Genomic DNA, 13,065 nt, shown 5'->3' with positions numbered 1-13,065 from the left:
AAAATATTCGAAAAGTAGAAACGTAGTGAACTAGACAATACGATTTTGCATGCGATACCTTTACCACAATTCACCTATCCGCTTTCAGTATCTCGCTATTTACAGAACCCGCAAAAAATGCTAAATCTTTCTACAGTTACAAATCGAAAGCAGATAGATAAGTTGTGATAACGGTATCACATGCGTATTATCTAGTTCCAAGGATATTATAAAATAGAGGATCTGCCCATACAACAAAATCGTGAAACCATACGTCACAGCTTCGCCACACCTACTCTGCCCACTCCGCGCCACTAAGATCACAATGTTTCGTGCCAACAATCATGGCGGAAACGTGAGTAACCAATCAGATGTGCCGGCTCAGACGATGCTCGATTGTTTTTCGGCTTCATTGAGTTCATATGATGAAGATACGTATGGGCAGATCCTCTATTTTATAACATCCTTGCTAGTTCACTACGTTTCTGCTTTTCGAGTATTTTTATTTGTTTTGAAGATATTACAGAAAAACTCTTAAATTAGCGGAAGTTTAATTTCGGTGTAGTGAAGATCCTTAAGTAAAATATTTTACTTTTAAATAGCAGAGTTTATATATTATGTGTCCTAACGGAACATATTAAAAAATTTCTTTTCTTCACAGATTGTTGACGTTTCGACAGGAAAATCTCTTCCTCGAAACAGGAAAGGAGAAATATTCGTGAAATCACCTGGCATCATGAAAGGATATTTGAAAGACGATAGTGTAAGTTCTGTTATATATATATATATATATATATATATATATATATATATATATATATATATATAGTTAGTTAGTTAGTTAGTTAGTTTAGTAATTTATCATATTTATTTTTTGATTAGTAATTAGATTTCTGGGCTCTCGGCATTTATGGCCATGTTAGCCCATTACGTATGAGGGATGACGTCCCTCAGCGATCACACTGCTGCCTGTGTTCCTTGTTTACTACTTTTTAAATAATATTTGTATTTATTTTGTACTAACTTATTTATTTTGTAATAACGTATGTAAGTTATTACAGAATAAATATAAATATTATTTTAAAAAGTAGTAAACAAGAAACACAGACAGCGTGATAAGTCATCAATTACCGTTGAGTTCATTTTTCTAGTCGCTGCCTAGATTTTTGGGTAATTCAAATTCTGGTCACACTGTAATTTCTATGGATAGCAACAGTGAAAATTCTTCCGATTCGTATTTTCGGGTGTAGAATAACATTATCTATTATTGAGGTAAGTTACATTTCATTATCTATTTTCATTTACGAGAAACTGACAAAAGAAAGCTTGTTAGCTTTTGAAAAATATTTAGTAGTCTGCCCCTTAAGTGACCGTGCTTCATTCAAAGGCCACACTTGTTTGAAACAGTAGACAGTGGGTCAATTCTTTGTTAAGAAATTATGTAAAAAGTTATCTAATAAACGGTAAGTCTCCTTATTTAAGGATTTGTTTTGCTTATTAACCATAGTACCGGGATGGACCGTATTTTCGATTTAGGGGATTTGCCTTTGGTCTCAGGTAGTCCAGATAAACGAGGTTATACTGTATTCGTAAAGGTGATTTCTATAGGTAAAATAATAATAATAATAATAATAATAATAATAATAATAATAATAATAATAATAATAATAATAATAATAATAATAATAATAATAATAGTCTCAAGGATTACTAGTTTAACACTAGTAAACAATGATGAAGCCATTGTAGGCAGAAATACACGATACGGTAAACAAAAGATCAACAATCAGTGTAATTATTCTCTATAGTAATAGACAGATACATAAGAATCTCCAGTTACAATTTTCTTCTGGGAACAATGGCCATAGAAATATGATACAAATTTCTAGAAAGAAAATGTTCATACAAACCTGGTTTTACATTGGAATAACAATTAACCCTTTCTGGCCGTGTGATTCCATTTGGGATTACAAGCTTCCTTGGCTTTCATAGTGCATATATCGTGCCGAATGATTCCAAGTTGTCTCATACGTTGTAGTTATAACGTCCTGGCAATATATAATTTTGAGGAAAAAATGGATTTTCTTACTTCCTTAGACTTCAACATGTAATCCATTGAAATAAAAAAAAATATTCAATTCCAAGAAATAATTCAGGTCAGAAAGGGTTAACATTATAAAGTTTGCAATGATACAGTTTACTCTTTAAAATCCTTTTTTGAATTCTGTCCAAAGAAATTTAAACCATTTTGATCTAAGTGTGTATCATCTAACAAGAACTAATCATCGCATGTGAAACAGAGGAACTCAACTCCAAGAATGAAATTTTTGTTTGTTTGGATTATGAATATAATTCTGAAAGTCCCATTTGGTGTTATTTGAGTGTTATTGAAGTTGACTTTGTCATAAACTCTGCAATAATGTGTGTACCATCTTATTAAAACATTTATTTGAAGAAAAAAACTTTTCCCCTCTCTTCTGTAAACCTACAAAAATGGAGTTACGTTCCTCTGATTTTGCTATGACGTAATGTTCATGTGCGTTATTATAAAGGAAGTATGGTAGCTTTTCTGTAGCAGTGTTTTCATGTTCAATTAACGTTTATGTGCGCCATTCTAAATTTTAGTACTAACTTCAATCATGTTTCCAATTTTATTTATTTATTTATTTAGTCGACGTCGATGGTTGTTGATGAACACGGTTGGCTTCACACTGGCGATCTAGGATTCTTTGATGATGATGGACATCTCTATGTTTTAGAAAGGATAAACTATGTCTTCAAGTATTTTATGCATCACGTAAGTATGAGTATTGATTATTTTGCAATGACTAATGACCTAACCTCTGACAATTAGATGAGTTTATGGATGTAACGTTAGTCTATATGCATCAAAACTTGTCGATATTAATTTCCTGATAGCTACTAAGAAGTATTGAAACTACCATGAACCTTCTAGATTTTTGATTATGTATACTGTTCCCTCTCACGTGTCGTGCACTGCTCAAACTTCATCAGAATTTCGATACACAGATTGAATCATCTTCCGTATTACAATTCTTATAAATATTGTAATACGTAGTAGAGAACCTGTACAGAATTTTTTCTATAACTTTTTTATTATGAAAGTTTCTACACAAATAAGTAGATGTTTCTAATAATCCTTTCTCTGTGAGTTCACAAGGGCAGAGCAGCGCGGGAGGTCCTATGTTTTCTGGTTAAGGATTTTCTGCCCGGAGCCGCACTGAGATATGAAAGGAACATCTTGTGCATAACAGCAAAAAGTTGGATGTATCTCCTGCCCAGTGCAGCGCGGAAATTGTAAAGGCACCTCTTGCCTATACCAGAGCAGAAGTGGGTAATATCTTCTGCCCAGTACAGCGGAGAGATTGGAAAGGAACCTCTTGCCTATACCAGATTAGAGGTTTTGTAATATCTTCTGCCCAGTGCAGCGAGGAAATTGGAAAGAAACCTCGCCTATACCAGATTAGAGGTTTTGTAATATCTTCTGCCCAGTGCAGCGGAGAAATTGGAAAGGAACCTCTTGCCTATACCAGATTAGAGGTGAGTAATATCTTCTGCCCAGTGCAGCGGGAAGATTGGAAAGGAATCTCTTGACTATACCACATTAGAGGTTTTGTAATATCTTCTGTCCAGTGCAGCGGGGAGATTGGAAAGGAACCTCTTGCCTATACCAGATTAGAGGTTTTGTAATATCTTCTGCCCAGTGCAGCGAGGAAATTGGAAAGAAACCTCGCCTATACCAGATTAGAGGTTTTGTAATATCCTCTGCCCAGTGCAGCGGAGAAATTGGAAAGGAATCTCTTGCCTATACCAGATTAGAGGTGAGTAATATCTTCTGCCCAGTGCAGCGGGAAGATTGGAAAGGAATCTCTTGACTATACCAGATTAGAGGTTTTGTAATATCTTCTGTCCAGTGCAGCGGGGAGATTGGAAAGGAACCTCTTGCCTATACCAGATTAGAGGTTTTGTAATATCTTCTGCCCAGTGCAGCGAGGAAATTGGAAAGAAACCTCGCCTATACCAGATTAGAGGTTTTGTAATATCCTCTGCCCAGTGCAGCGGAGAAATTGGAAAGGAATCTCTTGTCTATACCAGATTAGAGGTGAGTAATATCTTCTGCCAGTGCAGCGGGAAGATTGGAAAGGAACCTCTTGACTATACCAGATTAGAGGTGGGTAATATCTTCTGCCAAGTGCAGCGGGAAGATTCGAAAGGAATCTCTTGACTATACCAGAGTAGAGGTGGGCAATATCTTCTGCCCAGTGCAGCGGAGAGATTGGAAAGGAACCTCTTGCCTATACTAGAGTAGAGGTGGGTAATATCTTCTGCCCAGTGCAGCTGGGAGATTCGAAAGGAATCTCTTGCATATACTAGAGAAGAGGTGGTTAATATCTTCTGCCCAGTGCAGCGGAGAGATTGGAAAGGAACCTCTTGCCTATACCAGAGTACAGATGGGTAATATCTTCTACCCAGTGCAGCGGGGAGATTGGAAATGAACCTCTTGCCTATACCAGATTAGAGGTTTTGTAATATCTTCTGCCCAGTGCAGCGGGAAGATTGGAAAGGAATCTCTTGACTATACCACATTAGAGGTTTTGTAATATCTTCTGTCCAGTGCAGCGGGGAGATTGGAAAGGAACCTCTTGCCTATACCAGATTAGAGGTTTTGTAATATCTTCTGCCCAGTGCAGCGAGGAAATTGGAAAGAAACCTCGCCTATACCAGATTAGAGGTTTTGTAATATCCTCTGCCCAGTGCAGCGGAGAAATTGGAAAGGAATCTCTTGCCTATACCAGATTAGAGGTGAGTAATATCTTCTGCCCAGTGCAGCGGGAAGATTGGAAAGGAATCTCTTGACTATACCAGATTAGAGGTTTTGTAATATCTTCTGCCCAGTGCATCGGGAAGATTGGAAAGGAACCTCTCCTATACCAGAGTAGAGGTGGGTAACATATTCTGCCCAGTGCATCGGGTAGGTTGGAAAGGAACCTCTTGCCTATACTAGAGTAGAGGTGGGTAATATCTTCTGCCCAGTGGAGCGGGGAGATTGGAAAGGAACCTCTTGCCTATACTAGAGTAGAGGTGGGTAATATATTCCGCCTAGTGCAGCGGGGAGATTTGAAAGGAACCTCTTGCCTATACTAGAGTAGAGGTGGGTAATATCTTCTGCCCAGTGCATCGGGGATATTGGAAAGGAACCTCTCCTATAGCAGATTAGAGGTGAGTAATATCTTCTGCCCAGTGCAGCGGGAAGATTGGAAAGGAATCTCTTGACTATACCAGATTAGAGGTGAGTAATATCTTCTGTCCAGTGCAGCGGGGAGATTGGAAAGGAACCTCTTGCCTATACCAGATTAGAGGTTTTGTAATATCTTCTGCCCAGTGCAGCGAGGAAATTGGAAAGAAACCTCGCCTCTACCAGATTATAGGTTTTGTAATATCTTCTGCCCAGTGCAGCGGAGAAATTGGAAAGGAACCTCTTGCCTATACCAGATTAGAGGTGAGTAATATCTTCTGCCCAGTGCAGCGGGAAGATTGGAAAGGAATCTCTTGACTATAACAGATTAGAGGTGAGTAATATCTTCTGCCCAGTGCAGCGGGGAGATTGGAAAGGAACCTCTCGCCTATACTAGAATAGAGGTGGGTAATATCTTCTGCCCAGTGGAGCGGGGAGATTGGAAAGGAACCTCTTGCCTATACTAGAGTAGAGATGGGTAATATATTCTGCCCAGTGCAGCGGGGAGATTGGAAAGGAACCTCTTGCCTATACTAGAGCAAAGGTGGGTAATATTTTCTGCCCAGTAGAGCGGAGAGATTGGAAAGGAACCTGTTGCTTATATTAGAGTAGAGGTGGGTAATATCTTCTGCCCAGTGCAGCGGGGAGATTGGAAAGGAACTTCTTGCCTATACTAGAGCAAAGGTGGGTAATATTTTCTGCCCAGTGCATCGGGAAGATTGGAAAGGAACCTCTCCTATACCAGAGTAGAGGTGGGTAACATATTCTGCCCAGTGCATCGGGTAGGTTGGAAAGGAACCTCTCCTATACCAGAGTAGAGGTGGGTAACATATTCTGCCCAGTGCATCGGGGAGGTTGGAAAGGAACCTCTTGCCTATACCAGATTAGAGGTGGGTAATATCTTCTGCCCAGTGGAGCGGGGAGATTGGAAAGGAACCTCTTGCCTATACCAGATTAGAGGTGGGTAATATCTTCTGCCCAGTGCATCGGGGAGATTGGAAAGGAACCTCTCCTATACCAGAGTAGAGGTGGGTAACATATTCTGCCCAGTGCATCGGGGAGGTTGGAAAGGAACCTCTTGCCTATACCAGATTAGAGGTGGGTAATATCTTCTGCCCAGTGGAGCGGGGAGATTGGAAAGGAACCTCTTGCCTATACTAGAGCAGAGGTGGGTAATATTTTCTGCCCAGTAGAGCGGAGAGATTGGAAAGGAATCTGTTGCCTATATTATAGTAGAGGTGGGTAATATCTTCTGCTCAGTACAGCGGGGAGATTGGAAAGGAACTTCTTGCCCATCGCAGCGCACAGGTGGGTAGTATATGCTGCCCAGTGCTGCACGGAGATTGGTAAGGTTAGGGAATCTCTTCCACTTAGAGCACCTCGGAGAGAAAGATAGGATGTGATCAAATGAATCTGATTGTTGTCTTCTTCTTTTTGACGTGCTCTTTTATAGCCAGATTTGGAGGTGGAGTCTGTGGAGGGGTTGTAAGGGTCCTTCTCCTATTTCTTTGGAAACGGATTAATATTTTCATTATATATTAGGGATGGCCAAAATTTTCCGGATTCTGGCATTGGAAATTTCAGTTTCTGGATTTCGGAAAAATTCCGGAGTTAAGAAAAATTCGGAATTTGGAAAAATTCCAGAATTTTTCTAGATTCCGGAATTCTTCCGATTTTACTTTCCGGATTGCGGAAAGTAAAATTTCTGGAATTGGCCTTTCCTTTATATATTTATACACGAGGATATAACGATATAATACTGAATGCATTTTTTTAGTTTGGCTCGAGTAAAAGAAAGTTTCGTCCGTCCGTTTGACTTATACAGGGTATCTCACAATTTTTATTCAATTTTGATCTTTAACAAGTTCATAACATATATATATATATATATATATGGTAATCATAATTTGAACCTACAACTAGTAAACGCTCCATTTAACAAACTACGGAGGAGAAAGTGTGTCCGTAAATCTGTTAAACTGCAAATTCTGTTATAACAATATCTAAAATGGAATATTATACTTAAAATTTTGAAGTATAATTAAAATGTAAACTATTTAATATATAAATCACATTAATATTAATAACAAAAGAAAAACTTCTTGCAATTTCCAATTAAAATTGCGAAAGAAACCTCAATCTATATTTGCTTTGCTTTCTGGTTCAATATTTCTTAACAATCGTTGAAGTAACGCACTTAATAATTATACAAATCACTGTCGTATTACAATCACGTCAAAAACCAAGGAAAACATTGTAAAATTTAGCGATTTAGTGCACTCGAACTTATAATTAGGAAGATGGCTGACGATCTTAATTTAAATTTCTATGCGATTCGGTCAATCTTAACTGACGATTTGAACATTAAATGGAGTGTCCACGAAATTCATTCCGAAATTGTTGTTAGAAGAGCAGAAACAACACCGACTGGAAGTGTCCCAAGCAGGATTTCCCAATAGGCCCGGGCCTATGGGCGCAAGCTCCCAGGGGGCGCACGGCCAAATAAATAGCAATAACTTTACATAGTTTTTGAATTGATTAAAAAATCAGGCTAATTAAGCATTCTGATTTTGAAGTTCATTGGAACAAATAATTGTTGGTAAAGTTCACCAATCTTTTGTTAATACATTAACGGTATTTTGTTAAGCCCAGAACCAAGTAAATTCCTCAAAAAACTTGCAATGGTAAAATTGCATCGTGGAGTGGTGTTTAAGCAATTAACATATAGGCCTGATATAATTTTTTAATAAAGGCTTTTTAGGAAAGTAACTTTAACCAGACTAGGGGGCGAAAAAAATTATTGGGCCTAGGGGCGCCAAAATGCTAAATCCGGCCCTGGTCCCAAGACGTGCTTAATCGCGCCAAAACGGACCCAGAGTCACTTTCTCTACTTTGTATTTCTATTTTTATTGTTGGAGATTAATTTTTTCCTAATCATTATTGCTTTATCTTTTTAATGTTAATTTAATCTTTGTTGTATTTTAATATTTAGTTTGGATTGAGAATAGCTCGCTCTCCCCAATGATTTTTAACGATTCATAGTGATTCTAACGATTCATATTAGTTCATAATGAATCGGAATCGCATGTTATAAAGATTTAAGATGTAAATCTTGTGGTAATAAAGTTTTAGTATAAGTAGTAGTAGTAGTAGTAGCGGTAGTATTAGTAGTAGTAGTTAGTAGCAGCAGTAGTAGTAGTACTAGTAGCAGTAGTAGTAAGAACGAGTTAGAAGCCCCGCAGGGGTTGGTTGGGTTCTGTTCTCGATATAAGTAGTAGTAGTAGTAGCAGTAGTATTGTAGTAGTACCGGTAGTAATAGTAGTAGTAGTATAGTAGTACCGGTAGTAGTAGTGACTTTTCCAGTTCCGGTGACAAAGAACTGGGGGGAGCGGGCTATACACAAGCCTTTAGTTTCTAGATAGCTTTTTCATATACCTCGTAACTTCATGCTAATTTTTCATTGAAATAAACGTGTGCTAAACTGTGAAGTTACAGTATCTACAAAACCATTACCTTACTGTTAAATTAGCTTTGAGAATCTATATAAGAATAAAAATCTATATAAGAATTTGTATTTCAGATATCTCCTTCGTCAGTCGAAGCCGTTGTTCAACAACACCCGGCAGTGTTTTGCACAGGAGTAGTTGGAATACCTAACCCACAGAGCACATATCTTATCCGAGCTTACGTTGTGAAGAAACCAGGTTACGAGCATGTTACAGAGGAAGACATCAAGAACTTTGTTGCAGGTATTGTTAATATTGCTTGCATATTCATTAAAAGTAGTCAAATTAATTTTAAATTTTAGTAGAAACAGAACTCAATATAACATTTAAAAAGTGATAGCGTGAACCTACCTTATTTGTTGCTTCTTTAAGCGTTTTACTTTAGGAAACAAATTCAAGATCGTTTACAAACAATTTATTGACATAAAGGGAAAAGTGATGTTGGTATCTAGTGTATAAAATAATTTGATATATTGTCTATTATATAGAAATACTGATTTATTGGTGCGTTTTTGCCTATCTGCTATGTTCCATGTTACGTGTAAAGTTATCTTCAAGAAATGAGAAAGTACTGCCGAAGTCATACTCAGCAGTGATAAAATATAGTGATATAGTGATAAATTTTTTGGTGGAGACAATTTTCACAGTTTTCAAGAATATACCGTATACTTACCGAAAAAGAAAACTTTAACATAAATGTTGTGCCACTTCCCCCCTCTCTCAATCATCGTCTCCCCTTTGTATGCTTATAAGCCTAAAAATCGGATTTAAAAAGTTAATATTTTAGAAACTTCTATGATGAATACTTACTTTCAATCAGTGGAATCGCTAAGAATTTAGCTTTAATGAATAAACCTTGGCCTCAAAATAAGCAAGAAGAGCATATACTTACTTTCAATCGTATACCCGTGTACGCGCCCATGTTGTGGTTTCCAAGGGGGGGGTAAGAAAAAGCGACATTTCAAATATAGTTTCAAATATTGCTGTAACTATTCTAAAAATTCTATTGGGTTTTCGATGTTCCGAAATACAATTTCCTCTAGGGGGGCAAGCGCCCCACCTTGCCCTCCCTGATGGACGCCCTTGCCCGTGTACTACGTAAATTCAAAGTGAGTATACGATGGACTACCAACAAAAAAAAAATATGTCAGTATATGCCGAATACACTCCGTTACATCACTTTTAACACGTAGTTCGCGTCTCGTTATACCTGTAATTTCATCAAGAAATCTCAGCAAAAAATTCTCAATAAAACCAAAAAGTTTATCCAGATGTCAGGTTTTCAAGTTCCAATTTTAAAACTTACACGTAAATGGCAAGATGTTTTCATAAAGGGATTCAAATAAAAGGACAATCTGGCCAAAGCAAATGTTTATGATTACTAATTTGTGCTACAGTTACTCTCATGTATCATTTCCTTCCTCAGATACATTATAAAATTACAGTCTAAGGTACTTTCGTAATGTATCTCAAGAAGGCGATGATAACGTAATAATAATAATAATAATAATAATAATAATAATAATAATAATAATAATAATAATAATAATAATAATAATAATAATAATACACAATTGAAAACCACTTCTCATGGCATGAACAATTAATTTTCTATCGGATTTGAAATTAATAGTACAATAGGATCTGAAAAATCCAATTAGTTCATGAAATTTTAATACGGATGTCTAAGCTTCATGTACGTCAATCGATGACAACTTCAGTATTTCCCTTGAATATTAATGTCCACAATAGTTTTCGTAATATTATTAATATACTATGGTGAAATATAGCGTTTCCAAACAAAAGTTCTACTGTTATAATACTTACAATGCTGAAATTTTCCCCTTAAAATATAGTTCTAGTACGCTACGAAATTCCAACAGGTCGTACTTCATCAAATTCCCATATAGATCTAAATCTCGTAGCCAAAATATGTTTTTGGCTGATTCCCTGTAATTCGGTTGATGGTTCCCGTAGTAATGATGTTTATTTGATCAGTAATAAAGGAAATATTTAATCAAATTGCACTAATTTACCATAGTAAAATGTATTAACATACAACTTGGTCAAATAATCCCTAAAAACTGAATAAATGTAGGAAAGTGTATTAACATACAACTTGGTCAAATAATCCCTAAAAACTGAATAAATGTAGGAAAGTGTATTAACATACAACTTGGTCAAATAATCCCTAAAAACTGAATAAATGTAGGAAAGTGTATTAACATACAACTTGGTCAAATAATCCCTAAAAACTGAATAAATGTAGGAAAGTGTATTAACATACAACTTGGTCAAATAATCCCTAAAAACTGAATAAATGTAGGAAAGTGTATTAACATACAACTTGGTCAAATAATCCCTAAAAACTGAATAAATCTAGGAAAGTGTATTAACATACAACTTGGTCAAATAATCCCTAAAAACTGAATAAATGTAGGAAAGTGTATTAACATACAACTTGGTCAAATAATCCCTAAAAACTGAATAAATGTAGGAAAGCGTATTAACATACAACTTGATCAAATAATCCCTAAAAACTGAATAAATTAGGAAATCATAGAAAATAATGCCAAATATATATATATTTAGAGGAACTGATGTCCATATGAAATAATTCTTTGAAACCTAATTACATAAATGAAAAGATTGTTAAATTTAGAATGAATTGTAAAAGATTATAAATTATTCAAGGGAAAATAGGAATTCTACACCATCTATGAAGTCTTCTTTGATTTAACTTTCTTGAAAACCTCAGCATTTACCTAAAAATACTTCTTTGTTTTGCTAGTGTATATTTTCATCCTTCACTTGGCTTTTCTAACAAAAATAAATAACCAGGGTAATATATATCGTACACAATCTGTAGTGTTCATCTTGCTTATACGCATGTTAAATATCTTCCTGTACAATTGCGGGAAATGAAATTTGGGGTTAGATATTAGTCGAATTTTTTTTAGGTTATTCATAATAAGTAAGATTTGCTAGAACGAATAAAACATATATTTTTTTTTCGTAAACGGGGAAGTCAATATCATAGTAATTCTTTCTTCGCTCAATATGTATTCCCATCACATTCGAAATACATATAAGGAATAGTAGTACGGTATTCAGTATTTTGCATTTGAACAAAGATCGCAAAGTTTAATTTTCAATCTCTCTCTCTCATTTCAGAAAGAACCGCTGACTACATGCATCTCAGAGGTGGAGTAGTATTTGTGGATGATATTCCGGCAAACAAAGGTGGAAAACTAGACAGAGTAAAACTCAAACAAATGGCATTAGGCATGGCTAATGGCCATTGATATCGTCTAACCCAAATTGTATTGACCAAATAAATGATATGTGTGTTTTAACTAATTTAAAAACGTACTTTTTAAGAATATTTAGTGTTCCACTTACAGCTAAAAGCCCAAAGAATCATTGCAAATTAAATTGTTTATTTTTTAAAAAAGCGTGCTCTTAAAAATTACATATGATCTTTTACAATGGGTTTAATTTAATCCATAACTACCGTTATTTTCTACATAAACAAAATACAAAAAAATTGGATCAATGAAACATTGTTGTGACTAGTCTTGATTATCGTTATATTTTCTAAGAATATTACAGTACGTAATAATTTCAAGTCTACATTAATAACTTCAACATTACATCATAAATTAATAGTTAGAACCAGAAAGAGAGAAAAAAAATGCTGAACACTTTTGTAATTTTTAATCGCAATATTATTGTTCTATAAATAAACTATAATGTTGAGAAACAAGTCCAACTGGTTCTGAGTTTCTGTGTTTTTACTTTTATGAATCCCTATTACTAATAGTCAGTTCTTTTTCTCTAACGTTACTTGGGATTCTTTTTCTTTGAAAATACTTCTGTCGTTGGAATATGGTCAAATATACTGGTGGAAACACACTTGAGAACATACCCAATAAGAAGTCACGATTCTGTCCAAAAGTTTAGTACACAAGAGGAAAATAATGGTATGTCAACGTGGGATATTTCTAACGTGTTATACATGATACACTACTAGTGACGGCTCTTGAGTTCGGTTCCCAGATTTTTGCACTAAGAGACCAAGACACGCTATAAAAATTTACACTAAAAACTGGGGTACCCTATAAAAATTTACAGTATAATCATAATTAGGGCTCCCATATTTCTAGACTAAAATACCAAGACACGACATGAAAACTAAGCTAATCTTAATTACATCTTCCTGCCGTTAATAGTTAAGTATCCAATGCATGCGTTTTCTGTGTTCGTGGTACATCCTGTTGAAGAACTTGTCTCGGATACAAACCTAAATAGTAGTTCCACTCC

At 35.7% G+C, this 13,065-nt stretch overlaps 1 protein-coding gene across 1 annotated transcript in view; it reads left to right on the top strand.

Moving 5' to 3' along the window:
• LOC145675662 (uncharacterized) overlaps positions 1–12,110 on the top strand; it is a 61,067-nt gene extending 48,957 nt beyond the window's left edge. Inside the window, exons 10-13 of the mRNA XM_081746231.1 lie at positions 641–742; positions 2,651–2,776; positions 8,817–8,985; positions 11,917–12,110. Of these exons, the coding sequence (XP_081602357.1) occupies positions 641–742; positions 2,651–2,776; positions 8,817–8,985; positions 11,917–12,047 (528 nt within the window). The 3' untranslated portion in view covers positions 12,048–12,110. The remainder of the gene's footprint in view (positions 1–640; positions 743–2,650; positions 2,777–8,816; positions 8,986–11,916) is intronic.
• The last annotated feature ends 955 nt before the right edge of the window (positions 12,111–13,065 follow it).

The sequence above is a fragment of the Thermobia domestica genome, chromosome 18, assembly GCF_964235325.1.
Source record: "Thermobia domestica chromosome 18, izTheDome1.hap1.1, whole genome shotgun sequence".
NCBI classification, from domain to species: domain Eukaryota; kingdom Metazoa; phylum Arthropoda; class Insecta; order Zygentoma; family Lepismatidae; genus Thermobia; species Thermobia domestica.
Note: the sequence above shows the minus strand (reverse complement) of the source record. Positions and strands in the feature narration are given on the sequence as shown.